The 23,769-nt window shown below is 33.1% G+C and overlaps 1 protein-coding gene across 1 annotated transcript in view; it reads right to left on the reverse strand.

The window, feature by feature from the left end:
* Positions 1-3,694: 3,694 nt before the first annotated feature.
* The window catches only part of LOC106624690 (nose resistant to fluoxetine protein 6), a 50,753-nt gene continuing 30,678 nt past the window's right edge, over positions 3,695-23,769 (reverse strand). Inside the window, exons 2-7 of the mRNA XM_036371939.2 lie at positions 9,468-9,727; positions 7,803-7,981; positions 6,411-7,130; positions 6,191-6,356; positions 5,487-6,110; positions 3,695-5,412 (exon numbers count right to left, since the gene is read on the reverse strand). Of these exons, the coding sequence (XP_036227832.1) occupies positions 5,284-5,412; positions 5,487-6,110; positions 6,191-6,356; positions 6,411-7,130; positions 7,803-7,981; positions 9,468-9,727 (2,078 nt within the window). The 3' untranslated portion in view covers positions 3,695-5,283. The remainder of the gene's footprint in view (positions 5,413-5,486; positions 6,111-6,190; positions 6,357-6,410; positions 7,131-7,802; positions 7,982-9,467; positions 9,728-23,769) is intronic.

The following is a 23,769-nucleotide window of genomic DNA, read 5'->3' on the forward strand; positions in this document are numbered from 1 at the left end:
CATTTTCCACTTGATCATCGAATTTGAATGTGAGTATTTTTTCATAAAGTAGTCATCATAAGCAAGTAATCCCCTGCTCAGTTTTTTTAAATTTTAATTTTAACAACAATTTTTTTTTAATTGAAAATTTTTTCTACTTTTAGTTAAAAAATTAATAACTAGAAAACTATTGGTGATTTTTTAATGAAATTTTCAGGAGTTATAGTTCAAAACTTTTATTTTGAAAAAATATGTATGAATTTAAATAATTTTTTTTTTCAAATTGTTAATTAACTTTTAAGTTAAGAAATGAAAATTTTAATGACTTCTCCCTCAAAATATAAAAAATTTTTTTTTTAGTATTTTGCAATAAACATTAAAGTAACGAAATCCGCAAAAAAATTTTACCGATCGCGATTAGATTAAGCAAAAAAAAATGTATATGACGGGCGGTAGCGCTGCCGGTATAGCGCTGCAGGTATAGCGGTTCGGCAACGCAACACTTAGAGTGTGTTGCATATTTCATTTGTATGTTGGGATGATGGTCTCACATTTTGAATTAGCATGAATGTGGTAGAACAATATGCATAATACCTACCCGCTTAATAGTTTCAAAGAAATACTTAAGACGGGAATTCCCTAATCCACCAGAATGTATTGAATACCCGCTATTAATATTTCAAGGCCAAATTTTTAACTGGAATGTCCTATTCTTTAAGTATTTAAAATCCATAATTTTTTTACCCCATATTTTTTTCTATTCATTATAAAACACCCAATTAACATTACAATACTTGTTTTAAATAAAATGATATTCGAACTAAATCCTTTGCGGTTAAAAGAAATAAATATGAAGCATCTTAATATTTTATGTCCCAGTATCTACAAGTATGTGAACAACAAAGGAATATCTCGAGCCATTCATAATTTCGTTGATAATTAATCATGAGCCTCGTTAATAAATGCTGCAATTCATTTAATTGGATATTAAAATGGATAATTAAAAAATCTGTTGAGGATGGAGAATTTATCGTTTGCCTTGATTTTTCTAAAAATTATACTTTTACTGTTTAAAATGCCATCCAATCTCATCATTGGAATACCAGTCAGGCTACAATTCACCCTTACGTTGTGTACTATAGAGAAAATGAAGAAATGAAACATATAAACTACGTGGTAATTTCGGAAAAAGTTAGTCACGACGCGAGCTCAGTTCACCTTTTTAATTTTAAATTGATAAAATTTCTAAACAATAATTTTGGAGCGGATAAAATAAAAAAAGATTTCCTATTTTTCGGACGGAGCTGCTTCTCAGTACAAAAATAAGTATAATTTTTTGAATTTAATGAATCATAAAAAAGATTTCAACGTGTACGCGGAATGAAATTTTTTTGCTACTTCTCATGGGAAAGGAGCATGTGATGGTTTGGCAGGTAGTTTTAAGAGGCAAGCTTTTCGTGCAAGTCTTCAACGAGAAAGCGATAAGCACATAACCAATGCAACTTCATTATTTGAATGGGGTAAGAATGCAACTAAAACAATTAACTTTGGTTTTTGCTCTCTAAAAGATCATGACTCCCATGAGAAGATGTTTAAATTACGTTATGACCGATGTGTGACCATAAAAAATACCCGCCAATATCATCATCACAGAGCTGAATATATGAGAATATCATCATTACACTCGAGTGCAAAGATTTCGCCAAAGGCATTAAAATCGTTACCAATAAAGTTAAAAAAAAGAAATAAAGCAATACGTATAAGTTATAAGAATTAATTTAAGAATTATTTAACTTCTTTTTGTTTATTTATGAAAAACTATTTAATTTATTATCTTTCATTTGTTGAAATAAAATTAATCATAAAATAACGATATTTTTAATTAAAAAATGAAGTAGTATTCTTTATTTATAATTACTAAGTAATTCTAAAGATAAGTCAATGACTAAGATACTCAAAAATATTCAATTTAAAGAAATTATGAATTTTTAATACTTAAAGAATAGGACATTCCAGTTAAAAATTTGGCCTTGAAATATTAATAGCGGGTATTCAATACATTCTGGTGGATTAGGGAATTCCCGTCTTAAGTATTTCTTTGAAACTATTAAGCGGGTTGGTATTATGCATATTGTTCTACCACATTCATGCTAATTCAAAATGTGAGACCATCATCCCAACATACAAATGAAATATGCAACACACTCTAAGTGTTGCGTTGCCGAACCGCTATACCGGCAGCGCTACCACCCGTCATAAAAATGTTTTTTTGCTTAATCTAATCGCGATCGGTCAAATTTTTTTGCGGATTTCGTTACTTTAATGTTTATTGCCAAATACTAAAAAAAAATTTTTTAATTTTTGAGGGAGAAGTCATTAAAATTTTCATTTCTTAACTTGAAAGTTAATTAACAATTTGAAAAAAAAAAATTAATAAAATTCATACATATTTTTTCAAAGTAAAAGTTTTGAATTATAACTCCTGAAAATTTCATTAAAAAATCACCAATAGTTTTCTAGTTATTAATTTTTTAACTAAAAGTAGAAAAAATTTTCAATTAAAAAAAAATTGTTGTTAAAATTAAAATTTAAAAAAACTGAGCAGGGGATTACTTGCTTATGATGACTACTTTATGAAAAAATACTCACATTCAAATTCGATGATCAAGTGGAAAATGGGGGGTCCACTTGACGTGTTTTTACTCAGTAGCAAGTGGCACCTGTGAGTTAACAATTTTGGAAAAAGGGCCGTGGACCCACCCTCTAAAAGGTTTAATGTACATATCTCCCAAACCATTCAAGCTAAAATAACCCAATTCACTCAGAACAAATCCCTTAAGCACTTCTACCAACACTGTAGAAATGCGTAAAATCTGAAGATAGCCCCGCCTAATCTACTAGAACGGAACTGTGAAAAATTACTTAAAGAGCGATAAATTAGTAACTAAATACGCCGGAGACATTAAATTTTACCCCCGAGATGGTATGCGAGGACTTTATAAGAGCCGCGGTAAAAATTGGATGATGGGCGTACCACCGCCCACTTTTAGGTGAAATCACATACATATCTCAGGACCTGCTAATGTCTTTAAAGTATTTATGACAAACACTTCATAAAAACCCCTGATCGAAAGGTAAGTTTTATTTTGAGAAAATAATGATTATTAATAATTTTTATTTTTTTTCTCAAAAATAATGATTATTTATAATAGTTTAAATTAAAATTAATCGTTATCGGTGAAGAAAATCGTAAAACGCAATATGTAATCATTATTACGTAATTAAAAAAAAAAACTCATAATGCTTACGGTCTCTGATTATGAATGGATGAATATGGATCTTTTGCTACAAAATAACATTTTTCTAAACGAAATATTTTTATATGATTACTTGATAGTATTAACGGTAGTGGCGAAAATATTCATACCTGCCAAACAATTAGAAATTAAGCGAATCTGTGGTAGTTCAACCTGTAGTACCATGGCTAGCTCATGTTTTAGGAACTACATAACCAGACGACCTAAATCATGCATCGGATTATCTGCTCAATTGATAAGCTCTTAGGGTGCCTGCAGAGTGGATGCTGAAAGCCGAGCGGAGCGCAAAGCTGAATTATTTTCGGTACATGGGTCTAATCAGTTGTCGGGAGTGTACAAGTCTATACAAATATTCACATTGTTAAGGTTGTAATATAAAAATGAAACAAATATGTACGTAGTTTTTTATTTGTGGCTTATAATTACTATGTACTTTAATTTTGTGCATTTGACTTATAAATCATGACATTTATTTATTTCATCGAAAATGTTCATATAAAAAATTTGTAGACCAATACATGCATACATACATATCTACGTGTACCCTTTTTTAAAGAGGTACTGAGACATGTGTGTATAGGCTATATAACTTTTATGCTACTAATCTAAATGAGAATGAGCGGATGTTTTAAAGGTTTTATATCGAATCGGTACATCTGAGTTTTCAAATGCATACTCATTGCAATTTCTGCGTTCACAGCATGAGTGCGTTCGTTAGCTTCGGAATAAATATTTATATGCATATGTTCGTTTATGACATTGTAATATTAAAAGTTAGTGCTCAAAAGTTTAGCCTGAATCCAAAGCCAGTGTTTCAAATTGCGATTCAATGTCACAAATGATGGTCGAAAATGGTTCATGATATATACAATGTGCGTTCCAAAGTAAACAGGACTTTTAAAAAAAAGACAGAACAAATGGTTATCGACAAAATCAATTAATTTTATTCAAAATAGTCTCCTTCTGCTTTAATACAGCTTTTTGCACGGTCCGAAAGCATGTCGAACGAGTGTTTTAGCTCGTTGCCCGGTATGGCCGCCAGTATGCCGGTGCAAGCCTTTTGAATGGCCTCCACGTCCACATAACGCTTTCCTTTCATCGGCAAATGCATTTTTCCGAAAAGGTAGAAGTCGCACTCATGCACTCTGCTGCGGGATAGGCAATCGTCGCCATAAACTTGTTTCATCAATTGAAACGTTTCGGTAAAAGTTTTACCAATTTAAAACAAAATTTAAAGTTGGCTTTGGGAAAGTTGTTCGAAGCTCATTTTCGCACCGTTGACAAAAACATACTGACACTTAAAACGCAATAACTTCACTTCCAATAGATGAAATGTCATGAAATTTTTACTGGAAGTCGATAAAGGATAACAGATTCTAATGCACTAGTCGACATATAGATGGCGCCACCAGAGTTTACTTTTTTACTGTTTACTTTGGAACGCACCTTGTATGTAAGTACTTATGTATGTCCATGCGTGGATAAATAGTTAAAATTTTTATTTGTACCTTTTATACATATGTACATCTAGGTATGTGTATACCATATACTCAAGGGAAATGATAACTGGCAGACAGTTCACTAGTTCAGACACTAAATAGACGCAAACTAGTTGCGCAAGATTATACTGAGCGCGACTTTATGAAGAGATGACTGCCGCGTATTGCGATGGGTCATAAATACAAAATTTCTAGAGGCTACTTCGCTACTGGTAAACTGTAACGGTAATAAAAGTCTTACAAAAAAAGGGTAATTGTGCAGGGGGCCATAAAACTGAGCCGCCTGAACAAGTTTTGCACTAGAGTATTTCCTTGCGGTATGTCAGTGTACATATGTATAACAGTTAATTTTTTTAATGAAGTTGTGCATGTTGATTGATTACAAACTTAAGGAACAAGAGTCAAATGTAAATGAAAAAGTAATTAAATACATACATATGTACATGTATACGTTAAACATATACAAATATTATATTACAATACTTAAATTAAGCGATACGCTTTTTTCGACTAGGAGACAGGATTTTCAACATGGTTACGACGGGTGCTTCGAATGACATCGACACTACAAACGATAACAGATACGAGGCCACCACGAGTCCGAAGAACAATATAACCTGTGTGGAAAAATTATAATTTTATATTATTACATATATCTTCAGATATTTCCAAGAAGATACTGCCAACATACCATTGTGTCACCGCCCAGATGAAGGGGGGCATCGGTGTTCAATGCCATGGATCGTATGACAATCGGATGTACGAGATATGCGCAATAAGTGACCCGCGAGAATGGATATAGGCAAGGAGCTGAAAGCAATGTATTTATGTAGCCGCCATATCCTGTGGAACAAGCAATAGTAATCCATGCCAGCGATAGAGCCCAGGCTGAGTGACTAAGTGAGCTGTACGCGGCTGCCATAAACTGTGACAATTCGGCACGATACAACCCGAACACGAGAACAAATAAGTTGAGCATGGCCAAAACCCAGAGCGTGGCTACCGTTAGACGTGGTAAACGAATTTTACAGTTGGTACGGAATAGTATCCAACCAACAGACATACCAATAAGGTAAGGACCCAGACGTGTCCAGGGCTTGTCATAAATTTTATCGAAGAGTGCTAGCGGATCATCAGTATCTGGACGATGGTTGTTCGTAAACGCTATGACTGCCGTGGTAATCCACGACGATACCAAGAAAAATAGTGTGGTGAATGCAGATAACTTGAAATGCCGTACGCCAATAATTAGGATGATAGCACCGATTATATAAAACTGTGTGTCATTGGCCAGATACCAACTCCATAGCATACACTGCGAAGGAACAAATTTCAATTAATTTAGATAATTTTTTATTCAATTAAGTTATCGTTTAGTGAAGTAATTTTGCTTACCATTTGATCTACTGGAAAGAGTGTGTTTATGTACAGCAAGTTACGCCACCAATATTGCGGACAAGTTTCGTGATCCATAGTCGGAGGATCGAATATTGAATAGGCTGCTAAATATTTCATGGATACTTGCACCACGCCGAGCACAAACATGTAAGGAGCTGTTAACCTACGAATTGTAAATTTATTAATGTTACCACTCACATAATCTGAGAGTACAAACCTCATAAAACGGTAGGCGACTAATCCGAAAAAGTGTGCAGTACCAGCTGCCAGCTCACTCGTTCCTTTCGTGAGTTTATTAAGTTTTCCTTTGGCGTTCGTGCGGAAATACAAATATGAAACCAAGAAACCACTAATAAAGAAGAATGTGTCCACGCTGAATGGTCCGTTGGTGATGGCCTGAAAGAAGAAATTTTTCTCCACTTCCTTGCGCATCTCCATATTGTCGGAGTATTTGAAAACCACTATGCAAGTGTGACCTAGTATGACCCATGCCATGGAAAAGGCACGTAAACCATGTATAGACGGAATAGTGTCTGCACCGACGTTTCGATCACAGATCGCATTGAAATTGGTAATAGCTGAGAATGATAATAATAATTCGGAGTAAACGCCTAGTTTTTCCGGTTCGTGCAGATGGCCTTCCAGATGTTCATCCGAAGTGCTGTTGCTACTCGAAGGACCGCCAGTTATCTCATGTGGTATGTTCAGCACTATATTCAGTTCGTTAAGGGATTCCTTGATGGACTCTTTTTTGAGCGACTCATGAGCCAGTGAATCACTGTAATCAGAAGAAGGACAGCCAATGCCAGAGGAGGTTTCGCTGTTATTCATCATTTCTTTGTCCTGACGACGTAGTGCTGCTTTCAAGCGACGGGTCAAGTATATTTCGTATAATGTACCAGCGGTTATAAGTGTGAAGACGAAAGATGTAACAATTCTAAAAAAATAAATAATTCATTACTCCTCTATAAATATGTACATGTATACATAGTAGATACATGTATAGAATATGAGTTAAATGGGAGAGAAAGATTTTTATTTTTTTATATTTAATTGTCTTGTTCTTAATGAATGGCTAATATAGCAAAAATTGTGTGTCTAAATTTCAAGTCGATTGGAGCACAATTAACGAAATAATGATTATTTTTGTACATATCGTATGAAACTTTCACATCAGATTTCAAAACTTTAAAGAATTTTCCCAACAACTTACAGTTTCAAAGTCAGTGCCCCTCATAACTTCAAAACGATTGCACCGATCGTTTTGTAATTTAGAACACTATTTCTCTACATAATTTACAAGTTAACGCTTGAGAGTTCAAAGTATCCCCAAAAAGTGTAAAATTTAAATTTTGAAAAACTCCCCTGCGTTACCTGGGCATGAAAATAAACTTCAAAACTCTCGCTCAACTTCATAATATGTGTATCAGCCTCTAAACTTACGCTACTAATAAGTTTTTCATTTTTTCTTTCATAGGGGTTATTATAGACGTTTCAATATAATGAACTTTCTCATCTACATACAAAAAGGCATAATTATGAGCAATATATATAATTCATATAAGAATGCAACTATCTAATTATAATACTTTCATTCATTAAAACTTACATTAGAATCCAAAATGTTCGATCATCGTACAAGTTAAACTTCCTGTTTGTGGGCATGCGCACATCCAAAATGTTCACCGTCCGTGTTGCCGAGGGTGTTTGTGTGAATTCTGCTAAAGTATTGACTTCTTTGGTTGAACAGCTGGAAGGTAAACAAACGCCAACGTAGATGGTTCGAGTCTAAAATTCAAACGAAAAAAATTTACACTTAACACTCAAAAATACACAAATATACAAGTATGTACATTAATTAAGTGACTATTTACTATATTATTTATATCTTACTATGGAGGCACCTATACCTGCGTTTAGCAAAGGATAATTTCTTTTTCAAATAAATTAACTGATATTAGCACCTCCGCGCAAGCGCATCCATTTAGAAGAATAAATGTTTGATTTTAAATCAAGTATAAATAATTATCTTTTATAAATGTATATCCCTAGGCTACAGTTTGGTTTACTGTTCATACCGTTTATTGCAAGCAGATAACTCTTACTACTTCCGGGAGGAAAATATTCTTATTCTTCTTTTGAGGAACTACTTATACCCATATTAAGTGGTACACGAAGCGATTACATTAGCGATCTTATTATTCCATCCCTGTAAACTTCACACGATCAGTTCCAATATTGGGTCTGTCTTATGACTAAAATCATGGCGATAGTGCATATGGTAGTTCTTAACTATTCAATTGCTAAAACAGAAGGAACAAAATAGATAATGAAAAAATCATATACTATCGGAATTTAAAATTGTGTTACATAGTAGTATGGTTGTAGTGTCATCGACCATTTTTAAACTGTATATAATGTCAAGAGAATGTTAGTCGACCAGTTGCTGAAGTATGAGATTAAGACTAAAACGGCAACGCCCTTTACATAACTTTTATACCGATTCACATGTAAACCTGCTGTGTTATTTTTACGGTAAAATCTAAAGCTTCGGAATATTTTTCGATCCGCAGTTATATCATTTTTAGTAGTTTTGGACATAATCATTGTGTGAGAAGTAGGCGTGGTTATTATCCGATTTGCTCATAAAGCTTAAGTAGCTTCTGAAATATGTACCAAAATTTATTAGTGGGTGAGACCACTCTCAAAAATGTTCACACCACAGATGATTTTTTTCTCTGTGATCCAAATAATAAATTGAAGTGGCACTTAGTTTTTGACGTAGTTATAACTCTTTATAATGAGGAAATGAATTCGTCGCAGCATACTGATAATTTTTATATAGCATATAACCCTACCGTTAGATGCACAAAACTATTATACTCTCTGCAACATTTAGTGAAAGTATAGAATAACGTCGACTTCAATTCAGTTCCTGAATAAAAGTTTTGCAAAAATTCTTTTTAGACATTTTTACGGCGGATTGGGCAGCATTCATTGGAGTTTTCAAAGTAAAACTGAGCAAAAATACCAATGTTAGCTAGCAAAATCTTGGGTCATTATCTTGAAATTTCATATATAATATGTTAAGCATGATTCACTAGATAAAATATAATATTTGTGAAAAAATGTATTTTGTTAAGTTTAGCTTCGCTCAGTTTTGTTGTATTTTTTGGGGTCCTTTCTGCAAAATTTTAGACGAATGATTTTTTTGGTAGAAACCCCTCTCAATAATCTACTTCTGATAAGAATTTATTAATATGTGTGTAATTACCATAAGCGCTGGAAACGTATCGTTCAAAAAAAGCTTTATAACAAAGAATCCAGGAATAAAAGGTGGATTCTCGTTGTAGACTGTTGTGTAAATCTGCGAATGTGCTTTGGCGAACGGAAGACCAGAGTTTTTCACAGATTTTGAATTTGAGCTATCATGATCATCTTCGTGGTAAATAGATTCACATAGCGATAGAGATCCCAGCCAATAGTTGTTTCCATAGAAGAAGCCAGATGTATAATGACCGGAAGCATCGTCCACTAGAAATAGAAACCTTATGTTAATTTGAATGGTAAAATATTTATTTAAATTTAAAATAGAAGTACAATATTTAGGAAAAAAAATATAATAATAATGAAGCTCAACTTTACTCGTTAATCTCATATGTCATCTAACACAACAACAATGGATTTATCAGATTTAAAATTTTATATACAAACATCCCTAGGTGTATTAAACAACCCTGAACAAGGTGTATTAAGTTTGCCACGAAGTTGGTAACACACAAAAAAAACGTCGGGTACCCTATAAAGTATATACGTATATACATAAATGATCAGAGCGATGAGCTGAGTCGACTGTTTTTCTGTCTGTCTGTCTGTCTGTGTATATACGTGAACTAGTCTCTTAGTTTTTGAGATATCGATCTGAAATTTCGCACACGCCCTTTTCTTCCCGAGAAGCTGCTCACTTGATCGATCAAACTTAAGTCTTTGTATGAAAAACTGTTTTATTTGACAAGGCTCCTTTACGAAATTTGGCATAACAAATTGTTCAGATCAAAACACTATAGCGTATATCTGCCATTCAAACTGATCGATCAAAATTATAGTTTGCATCAACGTCAACTAGGATCAAAGAATACAATTTTTTTTAAATTATGAATTGTTACTACTTTTATTCAAATTAAATGTTTAAATTAGTATTTTTATGAATCATTTAACAATGTTCAATTATTTTCCCAGTCACAAATCTAACAGGTGTATCTTTCAAATAACGTAGAGTTATTAAATGGTTAGAGTTTGATTTAAACAGTATGGTCACTTGTAAAATCTATATTACTTGAAAGTTTCCCACTTCCTAAAGACATTTGTTGAGCATTTAAATAACATTGTTGTCAAAGCGTTCTCTTCATTTCTATTAGTTTAAAGTTCATGCTCAAGAGTAAGCGTATGCTCTATTGCGTACTGCGAACACATAACAGAAATTGTTCTAACATGTTTCCGCTTCTTGTCCACAAGTCCAACTATTTCCATTATTTTCAGGACTTGCCTTTTTCTTTACTTCCCATTTTCAGCTCCAGCGATTTTTTTCGAAGTACTTATGAAAACAGCTTGAACGGTTGTAGCTCATGGCTCAGAAATATTACTTTTGTCGTTTAGCTTGTTAACAATCAACAAGTTCTTTTAAGAAGTAAAAATAAACAAATTTAAAAATGTGGACATCCTTCATGTTTACAAGAGATAAATTTTAAACCTTGGTGTCTCCATATCAATAATAAAAAATTTTGACTTGAGCTGTTATCGTTTATGTACTTTAAAACATTAATATTAGTAACAGTAAACACACGTATGTATGTTAATTTTTTAGCAACTACTCAATAGTTGTGTTTAATCGGTCGAGCTACATGTCAGCTGCAGATTTACTTTGAAATTACTTAGTATGTACAGATGTATTTGTACACGTTGTAAGATTGCATAACATAAACCAGATTTGATTTGCAAATTATTTTAAATTTCTTTTTGTATTCTGCTTCCAAAGTGGATTTATATATTTCTCTCTTTCACTTTCGTTTATTATTCGCTTCAGTTTTTTGAGGTCAGATTCGCGCAAATACTGGTCCGAATGTTTACTGTTGCAAATTTTTGCTATTTTGTTACATGAAGCGAGTTCCAAGTGACCAGTTTCAAAAGTTTCATACTTCATACGTATGTATGCATGAGGTTGCAAGCAGCTTTCCGTTTTTGTTTTGCCACAAATTGGCTTCCAGTTGCTGTCCGACGTCATTGTTTGCAAGTCTTCCGGGCCGGATCACAATATTTCATTGGCAATCTTTTTTTTCGGTGTTCGTTAAGCAACGGTTTTCGTTGGTTTCCTAGTAAAGACCTTGGCCAAGAAATTAAGCCAGAAACCGAGGAGGTCAGAAAAATTTGAAGCAAATTCGTTGAATCTTACGTGATTATATACATATAGATGTAAAGTTTATTAATTGCTTTTACGTACTAACATATGTATATATACGTATGTAAGTATAACAGTACGGATTTTGCAACGGCGGACCATAGTTTTCTGCTCAGTGTTACATGCAACTTCCAATTTTTCATAGCAATACGATGACCATGAAATGCCAAACGATGTAGCGACTGTGGCAGCTCCGCTTGCTTATGTAAGACTATTGACTGGAGCTCCATTCAGTCGCATGCAAATATTATTTATATTTGCCACTCGACCGGAACATGGTGGAGTTAACGGCTTCTCTTAAAATCACTAGAATGAACAACAACTTGTTGGTTTTGACAACGCATAACTTGTGTAAATATTTTAAAAGATAACACGAAATTTTCGACTAATAGCAAGCCATATTCGATTCATCCCGAGTTAATAACGCAATTTCAATTTAAGGCGGTAGTAACAATTTAGCCACCTAAGTAAAAAAATTGCAGGGATACTAAATATATGTTAGACTTTAAACAAGGGGATTTTATGCATAGCATTTATTGGTACGGAAATTATATGGAATGAAGATGTTTTAATATTGTTCCAAGATTTGGATGTGGTAAAAGTTGATAGAAATAGAAATTATTATTCATTATCTGAGATGTTTGTAGTTATCGCCCACATTAATTCATTTTCAATTACATCGATTATTTTAAGTTACCTGGATTTTATTACTTTATATCCAATAAAAAGAATATTTCAAATCAGGGCCGTAAGAGTCCAAAGTCTTCAAATATTTGTATTTCTTTTTGTACCCAACACCTTTACCAAACAAAGCACGAATTAAAATATTTATTTCGAGTTAGGGAAAACTTATAATACTATGTCGAAAGTTATTCGAGAATATGTACTTAGCAATTACTACCATATTGTGATAAACATTTTAAGGACCCAGGCTAGAAAACTGGTTTATATCCGAGTGGATGTTGTGGAGTAGAAAGTTTTTAGAAGAGTTCAAAAAGCTTTAAAATAATACCTTGATGCTGTGGGTACAGTTCCTTGAAGGACAATGTCGTATTAAATAATAAATTGCACCATCTTTGAACTACTCATACACCCGCGTACTCTCTTGTATCAACTCAGCTCATTAAATGTGTTGTTGCTTTTGCATGTAAATTTGGTAAGAGAGAAGAGCTCAAAGATTGCAGAGTAATGGCGAGTCGAAGACAGCTATTAGTAGCAATGAGATAAGTAGGTCACAGGTTGATTAAGAAAAGCTGAATAATACATTTTACTGGGTTCAATTATTTTAAGATTCCATTTGAAATTTTTAATTTGGTGAAATATTTGTATAAAATATGGTACATTAATTTATTATAAGTATATACGTATGACTTATGATATTTTATATGACGTATTTGAAATAATCTAAAAAATTTACTGTTTATATTCTTACACCATATTTGCAAGGCCAATTTCAGCCTATTGTAAATAAAATAGTTTACCATAAAAGTTATTGCATATCAATTCTAAGTTCCCGCTGTGATATACCCATAGTTGACACTTCGTAATGCATAATCAGAACTCATTCGTATGCGATTTATGAGTTGGGATGTGGCGTAACGATGAAATTAATTTTTAAAAGCAGCTGTTAAGTGTTATTGATTTTCGGAATCTTGGCACACAGTGATATTTATGATTTCTTTCACATACATACATACATACATGCTTATATGTTTATAAATAGCCGGTAATAAATCGTGGTAAATAATTTTTATTAAAATCAGAAAAAGGCTTATACCGTAAATGATAATCAATAAGCAGAACAGAGAGAGTAAAAAGAGCTTTCGCAGTTAAAAGTGAAGAGCAGTCAGAAGGCAATTTGACATCTCTGAATATCGTTATTCTAATAACACTAAAAGTCCATAAAGATGTTGATACATCCATATACTCAATTAATGAATCCATTTTTGCTAGCTGGTGACCGCTTACTGCCTTAAATTATTATATTTTCATAATAACTTTGAGCTAAAATGGAGCGAGATGATTTCCTGCATTCATACGAACACATATACGCATGTAGAAACGTGTGGTACTGGATAAATAGCGACTTATATGCGCTTGAGTAAACACATTGACACGATTTTTCATGCGTCATTCCGTCTTTTTCGATAGCTGGGTTCATTACTAATAGGTCTACAATGAGCATTAGTTATATATAATATTATGAGCTCTGAGATGTATTTAATTGTCTGAAACATAACCGTGAACTGAGTAAAAGCATTAATGCATTGTTGTACTCGTAGAAGCGAACAAAGTTTGGCCCTGTACAATACGACGGAAAATATTTATTTGCAACTTAACATTTTCGACAAATTATGGTCTTGTCGCAAATAGTAGACGATTGGGTTAATAAATATACATGTGGATACATGGACAAAAAATTCTTTAGTAGGTAAAATCGGCATTGTGTTAAAGGAAAAGGAGTTTCCGCTTAGTCTTATTAGGGCAAAAAAAAAAATTTTAAACTCGGTAGAAAACATTTCTTGCTAATTTCGAAATTTTTTTTTTATATTTATGAATTTATATAAGCTTGCTAAATTCTGTACATCATATAAAACATCAAAAACTCCACAAAATTATTTTGGTTGACTATATAAAGATATCCAAGACGTGTTGAGCAAATTAATCATGATCGAACTCTCAATTGAAGTTACTGTATTCTCCAGGAATTTAGTGACGATGAAGATATTTAAAAGGATATATGTATGTCTTTTACAACAACCATTTTTTCGAAAAGTCGGTGTATCGTAACATATAATATATAGCTCAATAGCAACTATGCTACATAATAAAACAGACTTTTGATGAAAAAAATGTGTTTCTCTTTAAAATACTATGATCTTTTCAGTCTTTCTGTTAAATATATTTGATACATAAGGGATGCTTACATTATTGACAGATATATAAGCTAGTTTCTACTCCGTTTGTGCTCCTCTGAATTATCAAGAAAGAGTTTAATGTAAACCTTTACGTACTTCTACGGAATGTAATAGACATTTGTAGGGCAGTAGTGAAAAAAGCGGGGTCCTGGAAGGATATTGGATGCAGGCTCCGTGATCCCCATGATCTATTTTACAAAATATACATACCGATTGGTTGAAAAGTTTCTGCGCTCCAAATGAAAAAATACTGTTTTTGGTACGGTTCTTCAATAATTTTATGCCATCCCTATAATGAGTTCTGCAAAATAACCGTCTATGGCTGAATAGCTTCTTCATTCGACGAAAAACGCTTTCCACAAATGCTTGCAGGTTTCTGAGCAGATACTAGTCGCTGGGAGCCAAATCTGGTGAATACGGTGGATGCTCAAGCAATTCGTACTTTAATTCGTTGAAATGTGCCATTGTTAAAACATCTTTGTGAGCAAGTGTATTGTCTTGATGAAAAATGATTTCTTTGTGCTGCAAGCCAGGTATTTTCTTACGAATTTTTTCATCCAGCTGATCCAAAAGGCTAATATTCAGAGTTGATTGTTTTACTTTTCTGCAGATAAACAATCAACAAAATTCCCTTTGCATCCCAAAAACGGATGCCATAACCTTCTTTACTGATCGTTGTGACTTCACCTGCTTTAGAGCTGAACAACCAGCTTCAGTCCACTGTAAACGTTCTTGTTTCAATTTAGGATCATGGTTTTATTTTGCTTAAAACGCTCCAAATAATGCTGAGAAATATGTTTTCGATCCAGTTTTTGTGTGCGGCACTAATTTTCCAAACAGCTTTGTAAAATATAAAGTACTTGTTCGTCTGAGATGCCTATGTCATTACCAATTTCACGCTTAGTCGAACTTGGATTTTCACTAACAATATTATGATATTTCTGGTGTGGTTGCGGTTTTTGGTCGTCTTTCGCGTGGATCGTCTTCAAGCCTAGGTCGACCACGTTTAAATTCACCAGCCCAAAATTCAACGGTGTCTACTTATACACTTTTAACAATTTTTCATAAATTTCCTTTGCTTTTAAACCTTTCAAAACAAAGAATCTAATTACTGCGCGATATTCAATTAATTGACAGAATGATTTGTGACTTTGCATGTGTTCTCATGACAGATGTACCAACTTGAGAAAAAAAATTGGAGCTAGTAGGGTTATTTCTCTGTGAGAGGAGAAACTTTTCAACCAACCTGTATGTATGTATATATATATATTTATACTCTTGCATCATTTTGCTAAAGCTACATAAAAGTTTTGTATACTTAACGGTTGTTTATATCACCTAAAACTAATCGAGTTAGATATAGGGTTATATATAATATATATAAATGATCAGGATGAAGAGGCGAGTTGAAATCCGGCCTGTGCAAGCTGTAACTTGAGTAAAAATTGAGATATCTTTATGAAACTTGGTACACATGTTTCTTGGTACCGTAAGACGGTTGGTATTGCAGACGCCCACGAACCGCCATTAATCAAAAACAAATAAATTGCCACATGCGATAAATCAAGCACTAAATACGCCAGAGACATTAAATTTTATCCCTGGGATGTTAGACAGTGGGCGTGACTCCGCCCACTTTTAGGTGAAAACCCATATATTGGGATCTGCTTAACCGATTCCAACCAAATTCGGAACGTGACATTCTTCTCATATTTCTATGTTATAGAGCGAAAATGGGCGTAATCGGGCTACAACCACGCCTACTTCCCATATAACACAATTTTAAATTCCAACTGATTCTTTCACTTTTCAGTATACAAATCAAGCACCAATAAATGTGGCGTAAAACTTTGCTTGAATAGTGCCCTTAAGTTGGGCGACCTTATTATCAAAAATTGTCTACATCAGAATAAAACTATTCCACCCCCCATGTATTGAATATGGGGACCTCAGTTCCTACATCGAACATAGTATCGAAAATATCGGTCAATCTGTGAGACATGTTATAGAAATTCGAAGAGAATCCTTTTCTGATAATAATATGCCTGTATGTCAAAAATGGGGTCAATAATTCCTTTAGCCCCCATATACCTAATAAAATGATTTTCGAACTACTGGCTGACTTTATATTGCATATATCAGCAAATAATTAAGATACCTAAGAAAAATTTACTGGAAGTATAATATTGGATATACTATAGTTTAATGCCGAAAATATGGGAAATTGGTTCACAAATTACCCAAACTATCATATACTACATATATTGATTTTCTTTGTTCTAACAAACCGTATGTACCTAAAGGTATTTCCCTGGCTTTGAACCTGGCGAGTTGCAAAAGTATGAAATCTTCCTTACTTGTTTTGTTTATGTTTTAGAAGCTCGAGTACATACATACATATATAACTTGATAATAATCTGGTAAAGCATCCAGAAGAAACATTGATACAGATCTGAAACGTGTTTTTTAACTTCCCGCTAAGAAAATGGAAAATTTTCTAAAAATCGGGAAGATATTGGTTTCACCCCATTTTGCAAAAATCGAGTTCTCAACAGATCTCGACGTTCTGAGGGTCGAGGAAGCTTCCCCGAACATTTCTACGATGATGTCCGTATGTCTGTAGGTATGTGTGGATGTATGTGTGTGTGTGTGGATGTATGTGACCCTCTTATAACTATTAAACTGCTCAACCGATTTGAATAAACTAAACGGCATTCCAAAGGGTTTCATTGCACTTGAATTTCGTGTAAGTTTGGACCCAATCGGACCAGTAGATTTCGAGAAATCTCAAAAATATCAAATCAAATTTTTTCGAATTTTTTCCAAACGACTTGACCGATCGACACCAAAAACTAATCAGTTCTAAACCTTGAAACCGGGTCGAAATCGGTTGATTTACTTGCTAGATATCGAAAACGAAAAATTTCGAAGAGCTCAAAAGCAGTGAAAAAAGCGAAATTTGAAGTTGCAGGGATGGCCCTTGAGGCCAACCGTTTTCCACATTTTTTTAATTGATGTTGATGGTTGAGCAGTCTGTAGGAGCATTATTTTAAATTATAACATTACAATTTTAAATTAGCATTACAAATATTGTCATAAATGATAGTAATTTATTTTATCAACAATTGTAGTGAATTATTGCAGAAAAAAATCATTGTTGCAGAGCACCGATTCCTCTGAGAACACTGGGTCCGGGCCCTCTCTCATCGTTACTGATCATTTGAAACATAACAGTTTGTAATCGCGTAGACTTTACAAATTCCCTATCTGACTAATGAAGTAATTTATCTCGGCATTTACTTGGACAGAAGGTATGTGTAAGAAACATATTGTGACGAACATGGACGATAGAACAAAATCGAATTGACAATAATTTGCCAGAAGCAACTAGTTAGCGAATTCGTACTTGCCAGAATGTTCCAGAAGCAATGTTTTGTTAAAGATTTACTATATAAGGGCTGTCGGATTGTGCAGCAAACCCAGTTTTCATTAGAGTGTTGCCGTGTAAAGAGCAATTAAGCTTTAAGCAATAAGTTGTAAACTCGAATATCGAGCAATAAGTGTTAAGTTATTGGAATAAGAAATAAAGATAAGTGTATAGCCATAAAATTGGGACTTTAACAATCCAATGATCGAACTCAACTCAAATTTGACAACAAAGTTATCTTATTTACGGTGGCTATAAAGCCGATATAAATGTATTCAACTATAGGCTATAACTTCTGCAACCAACATTGATGTATTACAGGGGTTCCACTAAAAATGCTTAGAATAATATCGGGTTTATCAAGGTATATTCAAAAAGGATAAAATCTAAAAGATCTTCGTATTACTTACGTATTTAAACTCTGCTAGCAACATATTACCAAACGGGTACAACGATAACTTTGATCGATGATACGATTAAATTAAATGAATCCAATAAATGACAGAGTAGAAAATAAATTCCTATCAACTATTGTATAACTGATTTAATGGATCTGATTAGTACACAATTTTACAAACAATTCAATTGACGTTAGACTCTCATATTCAAATTAACTTATTTTTAGCAGAAATCTACTTTTTTCTACAAATGTATTCATTGAAAAAATAAGATTTCATATTTTAAGACTTAAATAATTGTTGCATAAAGTTTATTTACCAATTCAATATGAGCAATGATATTTACATATGCTAACAATTATAATTAAAATATTAACCATACATATACATATATATGGTATGTATGTATTTAATACAATTTTCCATGTTTTGTTAAAATTTCTGTTTTATATATGACTCTTATATATGACTAAATTCCATTTTACTCAACAAAACATAAAACATTAGCATTTATTTTTTCTTGCATCATGCGACCGAAACTATGCTTGTACTTGTTGTCTTTTGAAAATTTGTGTGGAAATTAAAACAGCTTTGTCAAACCACCAAAATGATAGTTCATTGCTAGCAATGGATGGCATGAAATATACTTAGACATCAATTGCTAAGCATTAGCAATGTGCTGTCTCCATTCGCAATATTGCTGGCAACACAGATTTTTAGCAATCTTAAATTACCAGTCGAGATACTCCTTTATATTTGTACATAACGCAATTTACAGATCATTGTATAAGGCAGGGATAATGGGATGCACAACGCTTTCCAGTATCAGAGCGCAACATTTATTAAGATTAAATATTATTATACATGTTTCCGTTAAACATATGGAACAACTATTTGAATCCATTTTTGTGATTTTGTGATATATTAACTGATTTTTGAACTTTCAATACTTAAAAACTGAAATAATGTATTAACTCTCAATTAGTAAATGTTTTTTATAATTTACAATTGAAAATTAATACTACTAAGTATGGCATCACAAAAGATTTTATCACATACATTTAAATTTTGCATTTTCTTTCATTTTTATTGTTTTCCAATATTTGTTAGCGATCTTCAACAGCAGCAACAAATCTCCTTGTTCACATATTTTTCTGTAGGATTTAAATCTGGCCGTCCCTCTTTTTCTAGTTGCTAAACGTCAGACCTTCTGAACTTTCTTTTGTAATGCCATGCTTAGTTGCATTAATTTTCGATTGAAAATTATAAAAAACATTTATTAATTGAGAGTTAATACATACATATATATTTTTGATTAGGTATTAAAAGTTCAAAAATCAATTGTTTTAATATACAAGTATTACAAAATAACAAAAAAGGGTTTAAATAGTTGCTGCATATGTTTAACGGATACATGTATTATAATACTTAATCTTAATAAATGTTGGGTATTTTAATTTAAATTCCCAAAAATTATTATTTTGTCCGATCTGGCTACAATGGAAAATGTTATAAAAAACGCTAATTTTGAGGCGCTCTCACACTGGAAAGAGTTGGATCAGCATCCCATTATCCCTGCCTTATACAATGATTTGTAAATTGCGTTATGTACAAATATAAAGGGGTATCTCGACTGGTAATTTAAGATTGCTAAAAATCTGTATTGCCAGCAATATTGCCTCCTCGCCCAATGTCAAATAATAATAATAATAATAACCCAACGATTACCCTCCTCCCGCCCAACCGACGCGAGGGGCGCAATCCGCATACGTGCAGAATTAGCCGAGTCAGAAAAGGCAAGAGAGGTTTTTATATGTTGAGATCTAAAACTGCTCAACTACAGAATCAAACATTTCAACAGCTAAGATTTATATTGTAGTTACAATATAATAAATTGTTACATTTTCATTCATTAAGAGAAAAGAATAAAGTCTTTTTAATTTTGAAAAGTGAGTCAGATAAGTCAAATGTGCTGGAATGAGAATTAAAATCATGACATATACGGCGGAATGGCTCGTTTAGTTCAAAATTTGATCTACAGGATTTTAACAGTAAAGGTCTAAACTGCCGGGAAAAGCGAATCGGTATATTAAATTTAATTTCAGACAGGAGAAAAGAACTGCAAACTGTTCCATTCAAGATTTTCATTAAGAATATTATGCCAAGCATTTCCCTACGACTAGAAAGTGTAGGTAGATTAATAAGTTTTAAACGACTAGTGTATGAAGGTAGACTTACCCTAGAATCCCATCGGAAATGCGCTAAGACGAAAAGTAAAAATTGTTTTTGAACAGACTCTAACTTGTCAGAATGGATTTGGTAGTTAGGGTTCCATACAACAGATCCATATTCCAATATAGGTCTAACCAAAGTTGTATAAAGTGTTTTAGTAATATACGGATCTCTAAATTCTTTAGACCAACGTTTAACAAAACTGAGGACAGCTTTTACTTTCAAGACCATGGTGTCAATATGAAGACAAAAATTAAGCTTAGGGTCCATATTAACTCCCAACACAACATATGCAAGTAATTAACATATTCTTTCCTTTCGAATTCTTTCGTGGAGTTAAATGAAAATTATTACCTAATTTCTGTTAAACCAATTGATGTTACAGTTGTTGTAATCTGATAATGAAATGATAACTATGTTTTCTAAATAAACCTTTCGTCATTTAAACATACATACAAATGTATTTTATATACTATTTGCATTCATATGGATGTATTGAATAAGCTTTTAAGCATATAATATACATACTTATGTACGTGTGCAAAAGTAGGTATGTACAAAATATATTTATGGAGTAGTAATGGAGGACGATTCGTGTAAAAATACGATAATTACCAGAAATGGTAAAAAACAAATTTTTACGGTAAATGTGATGAAATTTCGCCTTGATTCAATTATTAGTAACATTGTTGTTTTTATTGTTTTTGCAGCTAGTAGTTCGTTATGTAAGCAGCAGCAGCACGAAATTCAACAACAACAGCCCTCACTCTGGCGACACGTTCAAATATGATGTGCATAATGACAACAACAACAATAAATAATTAGCACAGCTCTTGAAGATGTGGAATCAAATGTACATACATATACACATCTTTGTATATTATACATATGTACAGAGGTACCGGCATACATTCATATACAGTAAGTGTAAGTATGTATGAACGAATGCATTTGGGTTACAAATTACTTATACAAAAATGTTGTTTTTGCATTGTTGCCGGTAGAAGCCAAATCAATAAAATAAACTACTTAACAAGTTTTTTCAGAAAGTCAGATAAAATAAAATCTCCGTGTGCCTTTTCGAACATAAATGGTTTTAGGAGGAAACGGTAGAGACCCTATAAAATATATACAGCCATGGTCACAATAAGCCCTTATACAATTAATAAAGATCTTAAGTTAATGAGTAAGTTAAGTAAAAAATAGCAATATTTATTTCAAACAACGTGGCTAGAAGAACTAATAAAACATTTTTCGTTTGATCAAATATATCGTTGCTATAAGAAATGCATCTGTGAAGGGTACTGTAGCTTCCGTGTAGTCGAAGTTAATTTTTTTTCTTCTGTTTTACTGTTTTGAATTTTCAACTTTTTACTTGAAAGTAGATATGTATGTATGTAAGTATGTGTATTTTAAAGTATAGTGCATTTTGTATTGTAATATATTTGAAGTTTATATTCACAAAAGTTATTATATTTGCCGAAAAATATATAAAAAATTTATTCAGAGACTCGTTTCAATTTGTAAATGCAATTGACTAAAATTTGTACTTTCACAAAAAGATTTGATATAACTATAGTGCGTAGGCATATCACCATCAAACTACTTACGCAACAAATAATTCATCTTGACTTCTAATGCGATTCAATGCCGCAGGTTATGTTTACCTGAACTTGGCCTTTAACATGACCACATAAAGTTTTTCTTGTTGTCCAAGCATCTGCCCACTCATTGTTCATCGCAATGACAGTTCAAGAGAAATTTCACATAGATATCAAAAAAGTACCATGCCAAAGTAAAACCAAAGGCAAATAATTATCGCCTCGAAATCCAAACTTTATTAGAGGTCTTCAGCGGCAATCATCGAAAGTTGGCGCAATGACTGCTAAATGGATTTTATGCTGACATACCTACAAGCAACTCACTTATGTACATACAGATAGATAAATCCATATGTACACACATGTAAGCGTAATGTGTGTGCATGCTGCTGCCTCTGAGCAAGATTCGGCACAAGGCCGACTGGACAAAACCAATTTGAAATGGTATTAGTCGTGCGATCATTACAAGCGTACGAACGCTCGCTGTGTTGTTATTGTCACAATGTTGTTTACACTAGACGAGGCAGAGTTTCAATGTCTACACACTTGCATTCGCTTAGGTAGCCGCCTCGCCGTAGTCGCCTATGTAAATTCTACTTCTTTTTGCTGCATTTGAGGTTATCATTGATGCGCACCGTTTCAGCGCACGCAAATACATAAAAACAAAATAGTTTACATGTTTCTAATCATAGTTTACATTTTGTCGAAGATAAAAGTCCGACAGAACGCATTGCGTGAGTAATTGGTTCACCATAACTGGAAGACATCGACGACTTCTGAGCCATAGGGTCAATGTTATTTGGAGGTACATCGCATCTACATAAACGATTATGCCAATATGCAAATGCCGCACCCTTATGCATGGATACACAAATGGATGTTAAACACATACATATGATATACATATGTACTTATGTAAATAAGCAAATACAACAGAAAGTTATGGAGGAGTTGGCGTAACTGTTCGATATAGGGCTAAATATGCTTAATCAACGTGTTAATGAAAGTTTCGCTTACACTGTCTAGTACTCGTTTTAGTGTGAATTCAAGTGAAAAAATAATAAAAAACGAAATAAAAATTCGAGGGAAAGTACGCCGAAACTTATTTGTATCTAAAGAGCCAATTCCTCTCAAACTTCAATCCAGTAGTTAATACAAAACCGTAAACAAGTGCTTTGTAATAGGAAGCCGATTGGAGTAACTTCAAATGTTACATAATTTGTTAGCTGGTTTTATTAGATTTAGATTTGTTTAAAAACCCAGCATGTATGAGCTATCGATCAAGTCAATAACGCTTCAAACAAAACCTACTATGTGCCCAAACTTTTTCTTTGTAGTTCCTATGGTCAATATGTTGAATTCAATGACAGTCAGACCTCTGTCATTTCAAAGCCAACGCCACCCATCGCGTAAAATATTAATTTGTACCAAGTAATCAAAATCTTCTGATTATGAATAATAATTATTAGTAGGTAACAAATTTCGAAGAAAGCAAAGGTATCTGCGTACAAATGTATAGTTTTTATACTTCATTCATTAGCAATT

Source organism: Bactrocera oleae, chromosome 5 (genome assembly GCF_042242935.1).
Source record: "Bactrocera oleae isolate idBacOlea1 chromosome 5, idBacOlea1, whole genome shotgun sequence".
NCBI lineage: Eukaryota > Metazoa > Arthropoda > Insecta > Diptera > Tephritidae > Bactrocera > Bactrocera oleae.